Genomic DNA, 17,426 nt, shown 5'->3' with positions numbered 1-17,426 from the left:
TTTCTTAGTATGATAAATAGTATCTATCTAAAACCACAAGCCAATATTATATGTAATAGAAATAACCTAGAGGTCTTTCCAGTAAAAGCTAGGATAAAGCAAGGTTGTCTATTATTACTACTTTTTGATACAAATGCTAGTTATATCAATAAGAAAAGAAAGCAAAATTAAAGGAATAAACATAGGCAAAGAGAAAACAAAATATATCCTTTTTTGCAGATGATGACAGTTTATTTATAGAACCCCATAGAGCCAACTAAAATTAATTGAATCAATTGTTCATTTCAGCAAAGTTAACCCATATATATCATCAGGATTTCTGCATATTACCAACAAAATCCAGTGGGAAGTATTGGAGAAATCCCATTTATAATTCATACACACACACACACACACACACACACACACACACACACAGATGTATACATCTATATGTGTGTGTGTGTATATACACATATAAGTTGTTGAGTCATTTCAGTCATACTTTATTCTCTGTGAGCCCATTTAGGGTTTTCTTGGCAGAGATACTGGAGTGGTTTGCCATTTCCTTCTCCAGCTCATTTTATAGATGAGGAAACTGAGGTAAACAGAGGTTAAGTGACTTGCCCAGGGTCACACAGATAGGAAGTGTCTGACGCCAGACTTGAATACTTGTCTTCCTGACTCCAGGCTCAGCGCTCTATCCACTCTGCCCACCTTGCTGCCCTTGGAATTGATCACCTCTGAGAGGCCTACCAACTCTAAATATTTGATTCACTGATTCTGTGACTTTGGGAAGTCAGTGAAACTCTGGGCTTCTATTTCACCTATAAGGTCCCTTCCCCTCCAGATCTCTGGTCTTTCAATTATAGGTTTCTATGAACTTTTGCCAGGCTCAGTTCATTTATAAAATGGTGACAAGTATATCAGCCCTACCAACTTCAAAGTGCTGTGAGAATCAAAGGATATGAAAATGCTTTAAGGTTTGTAATGCGCTGGTTAGACCAATGCACTTACCCTTCAACCAAGGGGAGAATTTGAAAAGATCTATACCAGCTGTGAAAGGGGTTGAGGGAGAGTTCCTTTCCCTTTCCCTCACAGCAAGATTTCCAGTAACCTTCCTTCTGCATGTGAAGTACTTTGCACCCAGAGATCAGGAGCAGGCCAGATGCCTAGGAAGCACCAGTATTGGTTGCCAGGTGCTTTTTTTTTTTATAGAAATAGAAGGGTGACTGGCTCACCCTGCTGTTGTCAGAACTGCTACATCTCACTACTAACATAAAAAAAATGCCAGCAAAACTTTCCTAGGTAGAGGAGGCTTTCCTAGGTTTCATTTCCCTTCTTATCACTCTCAGCCTACTCATCTCATATGTAGTCCTTGGATATGTGTCCCCAAAATCAGAAGTATAGGCAAAGTCTATCTGCTCAGCAATGTCTGTTATCCAATAGACACTGGTGAAGAGGAGGCGTTGTGCTCTAATTTTAAAAAAAATCAATTTCAGATTCAATTTGATTTTTTCCCCTTCTTGGAGGAAGGGGCAGAAGAAGAAGTTCCAACTATTGGAGCGTGGCTAGGCCAAAAGCTTTTTCAAAAGGAAGGATATAAGAGTAATGATGGCTATTCATCATTAGGTTGGCTATAGGGTGATGAATTTTTTATTCACAGCAAATCTCAAAGACCTCCTACCAAAAATGTCAGAGGGGTTGCAATTGGTATCTATATACATCAATGGTATCTAAGAATCCCTGTGGGCTTCATATTGATTTAGAAAGCCCATTATATAAACACATGTTTGTATTTATTTTTAAACTAATACACCAATACATTCAAATCAGGTAGATTTTTATCTGGAATTGGCTGTACTTGAGGGGCTTGTGGGCCACATGTTTGACTCTTCTCTTATATGTTATACTTTTTTCTTTTATCTCCCTAATATGCTGTAAGATCTATAAGGTCAGAGACCATGTCTAATCTAGACTTCTTGTTACCCCTAGTATACAAACCCAGGGCTTTAACGTAGGAGTTGTTTAATGTTTGTGACCCTTAGTAATTTGTTCCATGGTTCTAGGTCTTAGTTTCCTTATTTATAAAATGAAGAATTGTACTAGATTATTTCTAAAATCCATTGTCTGTATGATCAACAACTTGTATCCATCTTTTCAAAATTGAGCTTAATGTGGTTATGGGTGGTGTCAATTGTGGTGATGACTTTTCGGTTAAAAAAAAAAGATTAGGAGTCTGGTGAGACCAATAAGAGCATTGGTTTATGAAGTTTTAGAGCAATCTTCTGTTCAATTGTGTTTTAAATAAAAATACAATGCACATCTATGATGCTAAGGTACTGATTCTATTAACCTCACATTCATTCTAAATTATCTCCTTCAGTTCCTTCACTGTCTTCTGTTATGTGATACCTTCAGCTATCTGTTAAGAAGTTGATTAAAAGTTCAAATATCTCACCTCCATGCTATGGAGCAAAATATTTTCCAATACTTTATCTCATCCTTAAGGAACACCAGATTTTAAATTCCCTCATACTACCCTGAGAAAAGTAAAACATATTGAGTGATTTGTTTTTTCCCCTGAGTAATAAAGGATTAAAATTATATATAATATATAATTATAATGTATACATAATTATAATATATATATATATTAGACACGTCATCTTGTTGGAATAAATGTTTTCTAAAAATCTTATCCTTTTTCATGTGTTTTTTCTTTACCCTGATGTAAAAAATTATATGAAATACTAACCATCCTGTAACCCCCAAACCCCACTTAATTATTGAACACATTAGCAATTTTTTTTTCTCTTTTTCTTTCAGCTCTCAGGAGAAGTGATTTTACAAATTGCCAATGATCCAGTTCTGCCCTTTAATGCTCTGGATATAGCATTAGAAGTTCAAAACAGCCTTAAAGGTAATTTATGAGAATTATAGTAATTTGAGCAAATGTAAAAAAAAAAAAAGTTCATCTAATTTTCAACAGCGAATAGTAATATGCTGATGAATGTTGTATAGCAGCCTTCTACCCTTTTCAGCAATGCAAGAAGTCTCTCCCTACTTCTAGAAGGTGACCAAGGTAAGGCATAGAAAAATTTTAGCTGTCATATTGATAAGACAGAGGAACTGTTGAGATATGAGGAGAAACTTGGAATTTGACAGATATTTTGACTACTCTTTTCATATTGTGCTTCTATCAAAGGGATATATCATTTAAAAGTTTGTATACTTGTTCTTTGATTTATATATTAATCCATAGCTACTCAAGATGACTATCCTACCCTTCAGTGTCCCTGACTGCCACCATCATGACCACCATGGAGTCATCTTCATAAAGCTAGAGATTCATTTATATTTTGCAGGAGAGAGAGTTATCTAAGATGGGTAAGTGTTCTGTGGCAGCCCCATTCCCCTTCTGTAGCTATGAGATTGTCAGATGAATTATGGATCAAAGAATAAAGAAATTAAATTAAAAATACTGAATTTGGAGACAGAAGAATTAGGTTTACATTTCTTCTCTGCCACACAGTACCTGTGTGATACTGGGCAAGTCATTCAATCTCTCTGTACCTCAGTTTCTTCATCTGAAAAATGAGGGGTTGCATTAGATGACCTTTGAGGCCTCTTCACGCATTCTACTCAGTGTTGATCATCCTGTGAGTTCCTACCAATGTGTCCTTAGATAAGTCTTAATTTTATTTCTGGGCCTCAGTTTCTTCATCTGTAAAGTGAAGAGGTTAGATCTGGCGGTCACCATGGTCCCTTCTGGCTCTCGAGCTGTGATCTATGAGCCTGTCACCCTTCTACTATGCCGGGTGGTTTCTACACAATTCTACCATTACAATTTTGTCATAGGAAAAATACTTTCACCTACAGAAATAATGCATATGATTTCCAACGGCACATATAGTAAGGGAAGGGTCATTTTGTCACCTCCCTGTTTTCCAGCAGAGGATATTTTAGTGAGAACATAGTATTATGCAGCAGTCATGCACTTACTCAAACCCAAATAGCTATTTTATTTTGAATATAGGCAATAATTCCAGATGATTTCATTAGCCAAGCAGTATGCATGCACAGTGTTAAATTAAACATAATATTTAGCTGCTTAATATAAGCATAAATTGTTTATATTTCTTTTGATTTTATTATGACAGTTGAGCAATAATTAGTCTTAAGTTCTTGGCTACGGTCAAAGATAAACAGTCTTTGTGACTGATCCATAAAATGTTGTTTCTCCTGCACTGCGACCAGGGTAAGGATGAGAGTCTCTGAAACTCAATTGCATTTTCAGCCATGTAATTTTCACCATTTGACAACTGGCCATTTCATTTATTGATTGCATTAGTTTACATTGGCAGCAGATCATTTCAGTTCTCCTCCATCTTCACAACCACGAAGAAGAAGGATAATTTAGCACAGAAAAATTTGTTTCGGTTGATTTATTGGTTATTGCTAGAGAGCTGAATTTGGTGGAATGACCTTGTTTTGAGTGTGAGCCAGAACTAAACATTATTTAAGGAATGAATATGTATGTGCTCATTTGCTGATCTATGTGTTTGTATGGACATGTAAATGGGCATATATTTTCATAAGCAGCATAAGATTAAAATAAGTGACAGACAAGGTCTATCTATATTTTATAAACATTGTTTCCTAGTAATTCTGTTGTTTAGTCATTTCAGTAATGTCCGTCTCTTTGTGATCCCATTTGGAGTTTTCTTGGCAAGATACTGGAGTGGTTTGTCATTTCCTTCTCTAGCTCATTGTGCAAGTGAAGAAACTGAGGCAAACAAGGTTAAGTGACTTGTCCAGGGTCATAGAGCTATTAAGTGTCTGAGGCTAGATTTGAAGTCAGCTCTTCCTGACTCCAGCAGTGCTCTAACCATTGTGCCTCTTCCTAGTAATAGGAAACCCAATAAGAGAAAGTATGACATAGTAGAAAGAGTACTGTACTTAGGTTTCGCAGGTCTGGGCACAGTCCCTCATTCTACTCCCTTAGTACTCATGAGACCTTCGACAAATCACTGAAACTCCCTTAGCCTTGGTGTCCTCATTTATAAAATGAGGGGATTGAACTATCTGATTTCTGACATCTCTTCCAGCCCTATGATCATATGATCTATGAGGGTTCTTCTAGCTGTGCATACTGTAATGTCTATGGAATGCCCATAGAACCATTGTTACGGAGCTGAGAAGGATCCCGGAAGGTCACAATCCAGCTCGTTCATTGCACCGGAGAGGCTACTGAGGCCCAAGTGCGTTACCTAAAGTCATGTAGGTAGTTATTGTCAGTGCCAGGATTTGGTCCTCTGATACCTTATATCGAATAGAGAGGATGAGGTTGTAATAAAAACTTTACATTCTCCTAATGATTTACTATTACAAAGTACTTTATATACATTATATTATTGAAACCCAACAACAACCCCAGGAAATAGAATAGTATGAGGATTATTATTCCCATTTTCCTGATGAGGAAATTGAATGTCAGAGAGATTACGGGACTTGATAAGGTCACTTAGTTAATAAATTATGGATAGAGGACAATGCACTGACCATTTTGCTACTAAAAGAGTACAGTGTTTCCTTTTGCTCGGGCAGCTCCATCCCCTCTTTAACATAGAAAATAGCAATTTTATATAATTTATGGTCACATAAATTTGATGCTTTTATTTAATATCAACCATTTGTCTTTGTCAGCAGAGAAGTTAGTTAACAACGTTCTTCAAACAGCAAGTGCCCAAGAAAAATAAAAGTCGTTTAGTCTCTGATCTGACTATATACACATTTATTTAGCTCAATCCAGACACAGCAGGAAATCATCATTTTGCAATGTGTGGCTTGCTGCCCCCTCCGTAGCTCCTCACAAAATGGAAAACGGTTCTTGGCAGCTCTTTCTTGTGTTCTCTGAATAACAGACAATGTTGATTTAATCTACCTTTTTTCCCCATTAGCTCTGATAATTCATTAGCATCAATCACTTAATTTTAGAGAAATGAAAATTACTTTGAAGGTGATAATCCCATGCCCAGTTGGGTTTACAGTTTCATATTTTGAAGCCTGTCTCTATTCTAAAGTCACAGCACATTCCAATCTCCCCAGTTCTGGTTTTGTTTCCTTTCTCATTTCCATAAATTTCTCTTCCTTTCATCACAAAATGAGATTATACATACCTGGGAATCAGGAGGCCCTGTGCCAAAAGCGATGAGTTGCCACTTAACAAAGTTTGGTTCAATTGAATTGAAATTTTACTTGCTAGGACTATAAGGAATTGTCAGTCACTACCTCCCCAACCTCCACCATTAAATAACTGTGACTTTTAATCATCCCTAGCCCACTTCCTCAGATGTTCTGTTGTTGTTCAGTCATTTTATGTGACCCCATTCATGGCAAAAATACTGGTGTGGTTGCCATTTCCTTTTCCAGCTCATTTCACAGATGAAGAAACTGAAGTAGACAGGGTTAAGTGACTTGCCCAGGGTCACACAGCTAGTATCTGAGTCTGGCTTTGAACTCAGGTCTTCCTGACTCCAGGCTCAGTGCTCTATCTACTTCACCACCTAGTTATTCTTAGATATTTTAGGGTTAGGCAGAATCTGGACTGGTTCAATATTCTTGCTGTCTTCTTCAGCTTATGAATGGAGTTTCTTGAAAGCTAGACTCTTTGACGGAAGGATAAATTAGTCCTGTATCACAGAGAAGTCCTAGAATTTCTGATTTACTTCAGATGTTTCTTAGAAAATTGGAGGTGAAACTATGCCCCTCCTCCCACAATATTTTCAGTCAGTGTTAGGGTCCTGAGGGTTTGGGGACTGAATTGAGACTTTTTAGTATTTGGCTATGTGGTCCAGGGAACCAGGTTTAATGTCTGGGGACATGTATTCAATTTTTATGCTCCTACTGACATCCTCTGTCACATTTGCCAAGTCATTTCACCTAATCTGGACTCTACTTTGCTTATGTACAAAAAAAAAAAAAGGTTTTGATTGCATAATCGTTGAGATCCTTCTTGGGTCTAAATCTCTGATCCCATGATCCATGATACCCTCAACTAGAAATTTTACTAGGTTGAGTGAGGAATTCACTGGAGGAGATAGATTTTCTCTGTGCCAAATTCTACAGGATACCTTGCTAGGAGTTTGGTGTATGATATTGTCAGCAACATTTCTTAATCATTTACTTGTTCCCAATACTAATTATGTTCTTGGGCAGGAATTCCAAATCTTTATTATATGTGACTGCTATGACATGTCCATTGTTTCATTATTCCTCCACTGTTTTTGTTGCTGTGGTGGTGATAGTAGTTTGTTAAAATAGGAATCCTTTTTATTTCTAGACTTTGATACTTTTTTTTTATACTGATATATCTGTTATCTTCAGTGGATATTTCCTCCATGAGCAGAGCTCAACTCCTCCGTGATTTCTCTTCATGTATGATTTTCATTCATGTCCTTTTGAAAGTCCTGCTTCTATTCTGGAGGTCTTTGTTCTGTCACAAAGTTACCAGTGTAGCACTCGGGTTGGCTATGTACTGCCTCAGTCTCAATACAAACCCAGAGCACTTCCTGGTTTGGCCACATGTGCCCCTAGATGATGCTTTTCCATCATTTTCCATGCACAAGTCATTGGTAACAAGCTACTATCTACTTAAACCCACCATATGTCACTCCATTGCTCTAATTTTGATTCTATTGTAATCACAGTTTTCTGTGACTTGAAGCCATGCAACATTATCTTCTATGAGAAGCCTTCCCCAATCTCTCTGAATTCTCGTACTTTTCTTCTATTAATTATTTCCTATTTGTCCCATATGTACCTTGTTTACATGTTGTCTCCTCCATTAGATTGTAAACTCCTCAAAGATAGGGATTATATTTTACCTTTGTATCCGAAGTGCTTAGGACGGTGCCTGGCACATAGTAGTTGCTTAAAAAATATTTATTGATTGAGGGCCAAAGGGATGGACTTTTGCAGGAACAATCACTTTAACATCATGGGAAGTGATGTACAACTCTACCACTGTGATTCAGCCTTATCTCTTTCTCTTCAATTAGTTAACCTGGGGTCCAGCTAATTGTTTATCTACCTTGCCAACATACACAGTCAGGCAACAAGCACAGAGTGCTTACCATATGTCAGGCACTGTGCTAAGTGCTGGGGATACAAAGAGAGGCAAAAACAATTTCTTCTCTCAAGGAACTAACATTCTAATGTGTCAATAACTAGGTGTAGGCAAGCTATATAGAGAGAAACTAAATGGAAAGTAACCACAGAGAGAAGGCACTAACAATGGGGGAGGAAGATGGCAATGGGAAAGGTATCCTGCAGGAAGTGGGATCTGAGCTGAATCTTCAGGGAATCTGGGGGATTTAAAAGGGAGGGGTGAGGGAACAGAGCATTGCAGACATGAGGGACAGCCAGGGAAAGGCAAAATGATAGGAAATTGATGGGCAAGCTGTCCAATGTAGCCTGATCATGGAGAGTATGGAGGGGAGTAAAGTGTAAGAAGACTGCAAAGGGGTCAATGGCCCAAGTACTGAAGAGCTTTAAATGCCAAATGTAGGAGGTTATATGTCATCCTAGAGATAATAGGGAGCCAGGAGTGCTCCTTGAGCAGGGGTTGACATGATCAGACTTCCATTTTTTTTCCTTTCTTTTCTTTTTTTATAATTCTTTTTTTTAATTATCTAGTACTTATTTTTAATCCCTCCAATCTCCCCTTTACCCATTCAAAAAAAAAAAACAAAAAACAAAAAAGACCTCATAACAAATACACATATCCAAGCAAAACAAATTCCCATAAAGGGCATTTCTAAAAATATTAATCTCACTCTGAATATTATGATCGCTTCTTTGACAGGAAACGAATAGTGTCCTTCATTATCAGTCCTCCGGAATCATGGTTGATCGTTGAGTTGATCATAGATATTAAAGGACTGATCACATGTGCCCCCAGACAATGCCTTTCTATCTGTAAGAAATGTAGAAATAGAGGATTTTTAATTTTTTTTGGAAAACTATTTTTGTTCTTAAGTGAAAGATGGATTTGAATTTGGATAGAGAAAGCTAAGAAGATCAGAGAAAAGGCTCTTATTATAATCCAAGCTCAGGATGAGGTTATAAGAGTCTGAAGTAGGAAGGTGGCTATATGAGTGGGGAAGAGATGTATAGGAGAGATGTTGTGAAGGTAGAAAAGACAAGATTTCACAATGGACTGAATCTGTTGGCTGCTCAGCACGTCTTGGCTCTACCCCCTTCCTCAGGAATGAGAAACACTAATCTGGGGGGACTTCTTAAAGGTAGAGGCTACATTTGTTCAGAATAGATTCTGGGATCACCTCCAAGGCTGGCTTCAAGTTCTTGTCTCACTTTCCTCAAGTATTCCCTATCTTCTCCTTAGGAGCTCAATCCTAGAGCCCAGCTCGCAAGCAAGGTCAATAATATCAGGCTAGAAGTAGGGACGGAAAGGGAGGCTCTGCCTGAGGCCCTGGTCTCTTTGTGGGCTGCTGCCTTAGAAGCCCAACTATCCTCAACCTCCATCTAGCTCTACTTTCACAAGTCTAGTCTGTAGTGCATACCAGTAGAAGCTGCCCTGAACCATGAGTCCAGTAAATCACATTCTAGTCCATAAGCCTCTTAATGAGGGTGCAAGAGGAAAGTGTAAAAGCTGGCTTGAAGCTTAACATCAAAAGAACTAAGATCTTGGCAACTGGTCCCACCACTTTCTGGCAAATGGAGGGAGAAGAAATGGAAGCAGTGTCAGATTTTATATTCTTAGGCTCAAAGATCACTGCAGACGGTGAGTGCAGCCATGAAATTAAAAGATGCTTGCTTCTTGAAAGGAAAGCTATGGCAAATCTGGACGGCATACTAAAAAGCAGAGACATCACCTTGCCAACAAACTGTATAGTCAAAGCTATGTTTTTTTTTTTGTTTTGTTTTGTTTTTTGCAGTAACATTGTATGGCTGTGAGAGTTGAACTATAAGGGAAGCTGGGTACCATAGAATTGATGCTTTCAAATTGTGGTGCAGGAGAAGACAGCAAGGAGATCAAATCAGTCAATACTTAAAGAAATTAATTCAATCTATTTACCAGTAGGTCAGATACTGAAGCCGAACCTTAAATACTTTGGCCACATAATGAGAAGACAAGAGTCATTGGAAAAGACCCTAATATTGGGAAAGATTGAAGGGAAAGGAAAAGGGCGATGGTAGAGGATGAGATGAATAGATACTGTCATGGGAACAATGAACATGAATTTGGACAGACTTTGGGAGATAGTAGAGGATAGAAGGGCCTGATCCTATGGTGCTACGATCCATGAGGTCATGAAGTAGGTAGGACACAACTGAATAACTCAACAACAACAATAACAATAACAACAATAGTCTTGATCCCTCTACTGAACAGCTGTGTGACCTTGGGTAAATCAATTTATCTCTCTCAACATCTTTTTTCTCATTTGTCAAATAGATGAGTGTGTAAGAGAAGTGCTAATCAAACTGGGTTCCATAGACCCCTGGTATTTTTACACAGTGCTACTAAGTATCCCATCAGAAATTTGGAATACTAGCACCACTTTCTACATGCAAATATTAATTATACTGATCTAAAAATTAAATATGTAGAAAAAGAGGAGGAGGAGGGGAAAAAAGAGGCATTCAGTCAGCAAGTAAAAATAATTTTTTGTAGAATTTAGCTGAGAAGAAAAGGCAGAGCTAAATAGGATGAAAGTTATCAGGGATGGTAGAACTACTGAGACTTTTTTATTGAAGATTTTTTTTTAATCAATAAAAATATATCTTCTCTCCCTTGCATCCCCATTGCTACCATATTGAAGAAAGAGAAAAAAATTCTTGTAATAAATATTCATAGTTAAGGGAAAACATTTATGACCTCTGTGTCCATGTTAATATATATATGTATATGTATATGTATATATATATATTATATATATATATTTTCTATATCTTGAGTCCATCACCTCTCTATCAGTGGGTGGATAATATCCTTCATCATAGGTACCATGGAATCATGGGTGCCATAGTTCTTACAGTTTTCAGAATTGTTTGTTTTTATAGTGCTGTTATTATTATATAAATTGTTCTCATTCTGCTAATTTAATTCCATATCAGTTTATACAAGTCTTCAAAATTGTCCATTTTTAAAATTTTGTTTTCAATTCATGCAACAAAAAAACACTTGCATAGCACAATAAAAAAGATGATTGCACATAAAACCGCAACTCTACCATGTATAACTTGTTATTCCCTCCAAATATACAACACAGTTATTTTATTATTATTAGAGAGCTAAGAGAAAGAGAGATAGTTAAACAGGATTTGCCAACACATCAACCAAGTCTGATAACATTTTCAGTGGGCCACACCCAGAGTAGGTAGAGCATATTATTTGCACAATAGAGCAAATATTACGCACACGTTACAGATAAGGAAGTTAAGGCTCAGGTAAATTGTATCCTGCCCACTTCCTCTCTGGTGCCATTCCTAAATACTAAAAAGCAGAGACATCACCTTGCCAACAAACTGTATAGTCAAAGCTATGTTTTTTTTTGTTTTGTTTTTATCATATTGATGTTGTCATATTGTTCTTTGGATTCTGCTCACTTTAGCCTGCATCTGTTCATAAAAGGCTTTCCATGTCTCTTGGAAATTGTCATTTCTTAATTTCTTACAGCACTGCAGAATTCTATCACATTTATTTACCATAATTTATTTAGCCATCCTCCAATTAATTGACATCCCTTTAGTTTCCAGTTTTTGCCACCTCAAAAGACACTGAACCACACATGCACGTGTGTGATTGTATGTATGTATAGGATTATTTACCCTTTCTTTGATTTCTATATTATAAAGTTTGGTGGAGAGATTGGGTGTGTTTGGATAGAATGAACTATCTAATAGGGAGAGTTTGAACATTGGAGAGGGACTGGGGATGATAGTGAGGTTATTATACTGGAGGAAATGAGAGGGACCAAAGGTGAATTATCGTTGACAAGGTATTCGTCAGATCCTAGAAAAAAGGAGGAAATAATAAAGAATAGCGTCAGAGATATGTGAGATAAAGAGAGAAGGAGATGAGAGAATGCCTGGTCCACCTACTATGTGCTAGGCATCACTGTCAAGAGGACATGTTCACTCTGTGAAGTTGGTCACTGTCACTTTGCCCATATAAAAACTGACTGGTCACTCTGAAAGTCTCTCTGTGTAGCCATTTTAGCTCTAATTATTAACAGTCTTTTAGATAGAACAGGGCTTTCAGTCCTGTCCATGGATCCATGCCATGTTGAGCCACAATTTTTCCAGGAACTTGAGGATCAAGTTTTCCCCATCCCTTTTCTTTTCTCTACCTGCATTTATTGTTTATTTAACATCTCTAAATGCCTCGCTGAGATGATTCATTATGATTCACACCTAAAAGAGCGGAAGGAAGAGAAAATGCAGAATAAAGGGCCTTTGTTTCCCCGACTCCACCAACACTGGCAATTTCTTTTCTTCTGTCGAGTGATGCCGTGAAGCATTTTTAAGATGACATTAAGTAACATCCTTTCCCCCTCTTCTTCCAGATCACCTGCCGGGCCACTTTTAACCACCCTATTTGGGAAGAATATAAATCACACGTTCTCTTGTCAGTTTGAATCATTGAAGCCTAAGCAGTGGTTATATGATTGTTAGCACCTTTAAAACTGTGATAAGCTCATTTCTAGATGAATAGGCTCCGTGAAATATTATTCAGGTGTGAATCTATTTTTTGATATAAAAAAGAAATCCTCCCCCCACCCCAAACACATCTAGTTTCAAGTATGACCAGTATATTTCACTCTTGATTTAAAATGAAATTGAGTGGGCCTTTAAAAAAAGACTTAAAAAAAAAGAAAGAAACCAAAAGCCATCAGAGCTGGAAGAGAAAGGACCTGCTTAATCCATTTTAATCCATAAAGCATTTATTAAGGGCCTCATAAATGCCAGGTTCTGTGCTAGGTGCTGGCAAAAAGGGAAACTATCCCTACCACCTAGAAGTTTGCATTCTATTAGACGGAAACCACTTGTACACTGATACACAGATACAAAGCAATACAAAGTTATATTAGAGAGAAGATCCCTAACAATTGAGGGAATTAGGATAGGACTCATGTAGGAGTCAAAACATGAACTGAGCCTTGAAGGGAAGCTAGGTTGTTAATAATAATAATGATAATAATAAAAATGATGTTGATGATGATGACTATCGTTATTATTATTACCAGCATTTACCCAGCCCTTGATCCTCATTTGATCCTCATGACAACCCTATGAGGTAGATACTGTTATTATTCCTATATTACAGATGAGGAAACTGAGCCTGAGAGAGGTTAAGTGATTTGCCCAGCAAGTAGTCATCCAATCTTTTCTTGAAGACTGACAGTATGGTGTTCCCAATATGGGATCTGATGTCATTCTCTCTAATGGGCTATAGGTTCTGCTTTTTCAGATAACAAAATCAAGGACTAGAGATTACCGTGACTTACCCAAGGCTACACGGTTTCAGAACAAGAATTTGCACCCCAGTCTTTGCATTCCAGATGCAGGGATCTTTCTGTTACACCACCCCAGATCTGATCAGAAAAAGCCCAGAATTACCTCCTCTACCTAGAGAAAATCATAGTTGACTAGGCCCCTGAAGATTTCCTTGGGGACAAATGACTACAATAATTCCAATTCAGCACACCTTTCCCAAGATGCCTATCTAGACCACATTCCTCAAAAGTCCAAAAGGTCCAGTTTCCTAGGACCACTGTGGTCAAGGACATATACATTAAACACTTTTGTGTCTGCTTTCTTTTTTTCTCTTTCATTTTTAATTCTAGTTTTCCTTACCTAGTGCCTAGCACCTAGTTCACATTTCTTTGCTCTGGGCTTTCAAAAGCTACCCTAAAAATTAGTGTAGGAATGGCACCAGAGAGGAAGTGGGCAGGATACAATTTACCTGAGCCTTAACTTCCTTATCTGTAACGTGTGCGTAATATTTGCTCTATTGTGCAAATAATATGCTCTACCTACTCTGGGTGTGGCCCACTGAAAGTGTTATCAGACTTGATTGATGTGTTGGCAAATCCTCTTTAACTATCTCTCTTTCTCTTGCTCTCTTTCTGTCTCTCTGTCTCTCTCTGTCTCTGTCTCTCTCTCTCTCTCTCTGTCTCTCTCCTCCCCTTTCCCTCTCCCCTCTATTTATCTCTCAAACACTCTCTCTCACTTCCTTCTCTCTCTCTTTTTCTCTAAATGTATGATGCTATTATCATTCATTCTACCAAAGGAGATAAGAAGAGAGGATGGTATTTAATAAACATTTATTGGTAGTGATGACAGGTGCTCAGTAAACACCTGATGAAAGAATGCCTTTATTTGGCATTCTCCTCTGAAATGAAAAACAAAGTAGATGATTTCTCATTTAAAAGAAGATGTATCTAACTAACTGCCTCCTGAAATATGTCAGGATAAGTCAGGTTGACATTTTCAATTAATTTTTATGCTGTCAATGTCAATTTTCAGTGTTTATGATAAATTGATATCTCCTACCATTCAAACACCATGTTTACCTTTTCCCTGAGAACTCACATCTAAAGAGATCATTTTAAAATAGGTCTTGTAAATTTTTTTCTCCCTTTTTTATTATACTTTCCTCCTTTAATGGAGGTATAGTTCGTGTTTGGGTGAGTGAGGGAGGAGAGCAACTATCTCAATGTCCTAAGCATAGCAAGATAAAATCCGGACTTTTACATATTTTCCTTAAACTATTTTAATTGATGTCTTTTGTTTCACATTACCTTCATTCCCAAATATACTCCTCCCCCATCCACTACCAATCCCCTTTAGCAAAGACCAAAAAGAGAGAAAGAAAACAAGTTTTTCAGTTAGATTCAACAACATATTAACCAAATGTGATAGTATATGTATATTTAATGCCCAGAGATTCAATGGCTACCTCTTCAGAAGAGGAGGAAAAGTGCTCTTTCTGTCTCAATCTCTAAGAAGGAGAAAACAAATTTGATATGTTAGGTGGAGATTACACAGATAGGAAGGGGGACTTTGGCTTGGAGTCTGGAGGTTTAGAACAGATTGAGGAATGTGCTGGGAGTCCAGAAAAAATAAAGAACTGAATTGCTGAGTAGCCCTGAAGGCTTATTTTCAATTATATCCAGTGTAGCATTTATTAAATGCCTACTATGTGCAAAGCACTGTGCTAGTTATTGGAGATAAAAATGTAAAAGTCTCTTCCATTAAGGAGTTCGCATTCTCCTGAGAGATAAAATGCATCTATAGAGTAGATACAACTTAATTTCAGAAGTAAAAGAGTACTTATAAAAGGAGGTGGGAAGTATTGGGGGAGAGAATAAGCAGGCAGGGAAGGCTCTAGTTACGGAGAAAAGCTTGAGGAGAAGCTCAGAAAAACTAATATCTAAGGGGCAGAAATGAGGAGAATAACCCAAGTAACCAATCATAAAGGGTTTATATACATGTACCATGTACCAAACACTGCCATAGGTCCTCGGGAAATGCACAAAGGTGGAATATGGAGACAGATAATTAAATAAAAATAAAGACCAAATTTTTTTTTCTTAATCAAGGGAATAGCACTAAAGACTGGGGCGATCTGGAAATGCCTAACATAGAAGGTGACATTTGAGCTGAATTTTTATATATTTTATGTTTAATTTATGGAATAAAACAATCATCCCCATAACATAGTATAACAAAAAAGATGATTACACACGAAACTGCAAATCTACTATGTACAACTTGCTTTTCCTTTTAAATATCCAACAAAGTTATACTGTAAATTTCTTTTTTTTTAGCTGAATTTTTTGAATGAATTAGGAAATCTAAAAAAGGATAAGGACTGTTTCATTTTTGTCTTTTCCTCTCCATGGTCACATTAGGCACTTAATAAATCTTTGAGGGTTAATTGAGAGAATAAGGAGGTAGAACATTCTAGGCATGGTAGGCAGCCAAGGGAAGTTCCAAAGAAGACAGGCTAGGTCTGAATGCTTCTATTACGTCTTTCCAACAATATTCTTCAGCCTAGGAGTAGAAGTGAAGAAAAAAGTTGTCAGGAATGATCTCCACATGGAGGTGGTAATGGTGAAAACTCAGAAGGGAACAGAAAGCTGGCTAAACATCGCAGCCAAGGTCACATATTTGCACTCACTGAGCTTGAGGCTAGTACCTATGCCTGCTAACTCCCAGCTCTTCTACCTTCTGAGAATTTCTCTCTAGTCCTCAGTATATCATCCTTATTCCTGCTTTATACCACCACCAGGCTTGTTTTCTGATGGCATACCTTCCTGGAGGAAATTACATTAAAACTTTCCATTATGGTGGTGTTTTTCAAAAGATCTTGATTTTGTTAATTCCCCATACTAAAAAATGTGATTTTCCCAGTACTTGAAAAAAAAATCACTGGGCTTTGTGAGAAAAACTTCTTTGTGAAATGTTCCTAGAAGTGTTTGTGCAGTATTCAAACACTTTAGCATAATGGAATGACAGTCTCAAATCCGGTTTGAGAAAGCAAAACGTACAAGCTCATTATTGTGTACCAGACACGTTATTTTTTTATATCCGTGAAATTTCTGCACTGCACATGACATTCTGGCTCTGAGGACTAATAAGGCACAAGAGCACATGATTCACAGGATGCCAAAACCTTGCAGAGCTCTCCCAGCTAGAAGAATGACACCTTAGACATTGGTTGCTGCCAGGACAATTTGCGTGACTGGAAGAGAAAATCCAAAATTGGTCTGGAGAGTTTGGGCTTAGAGAGGAAGACTGCAAAGGATTTGGAGACTTTGTGTTACAATATAACCAGAGAGTCAGAATGTAAATAAGTATCCTGCCCTGAGGCTTTTTTTCAAATACACATCCAGAGGGAGCTCCCGATGCCAATTCTTCATGCACTCCATCTGTTTCTCTTCTTTCCATGGTATGCTTTCCCTCTGTTGGCCTCACTTGGATATCTTATCTAGGAAGCAAGGTAGTGGTTTTAACATACTGGTTTTGCTCTTTGAGGAATGCCAGCATTATCCCCCTAAAACATCTATTTATCTTTCACCAGGTGACCAGCCCCACATGTTCCAGCTGCTGGAGATGGCTTCTCGCCTGAGGGACAGTGCAGAATTGTTCCAGTCAGATGAAATGCGACCTGCTAACGATCCCAAAGAGAGAGCCCCCATCCGAGTCAGGATGCTGAATGATATTCTCCAAGACCTGGAGAAGAATTTCTTAGTACAGCAGGTGCCTCCAGGTTTTTACCGGTAGGAACATCTACTCTAAATTTCATTTATTTCTGCCTACTGGGTTGAATTGTTTCTTGTTTTTGGAACTAGCATACCCCACCAATGCCTACACTTGACATCTGCCTCTTGAATGAAAACCAGTTGCAT

At 37.7% G+C, this 17,426-nt stretch overlaps 1 protein-coding gene across 3 annotated transcripts in view; it reads left to right on the top strand.

The window, feature by feature from the left end:
• The window catches only part of NAALADL2 (N-acetylated alpha-linked acidic dipeptidase like 2), a 1,445,704-nt gene that overhangs the window by 1,373,651 nt on the left and 54,627 nt on the right, over positions 1-17,426 (top strand). For all 3 annotated transcript variants that reach the window (XM_027875745.1, XM_027875744.1, XM_027875746.1), the window contains 2 exons: positions 2,809-2,902; positions 17,099-17,297. In XM_027875745.1, the coding sequence (XP_027731546.1) occupies positions 2,809-2,902; positions 17,099-17,297 (293 nt within the window). The remainder of the gene's footprint in view (positions 1-2,808; positions 2,903-17,098; positions 17,298-17,426) is intronic.

Source organism: Vombatus ursinus, unplaced genomic scaffold (genome assembly GCF_900497805.2).
Source record: "Vombatus ursinus unplaced genomic scaffold, bare-nosed wombat genome assembly UNPS02014810.1, whole genome shotgun sequence".
NCBI lineage: Eukaryota > Metazoa > Chordata > Mammalia > Diprotodontia > Vombatidae > Vombatus > Vombatus ursinus.
Note: the sequence above shows the minus strand (reverse complement) of the source record. Positions and strands in the feature narration are given on the sequence as shown.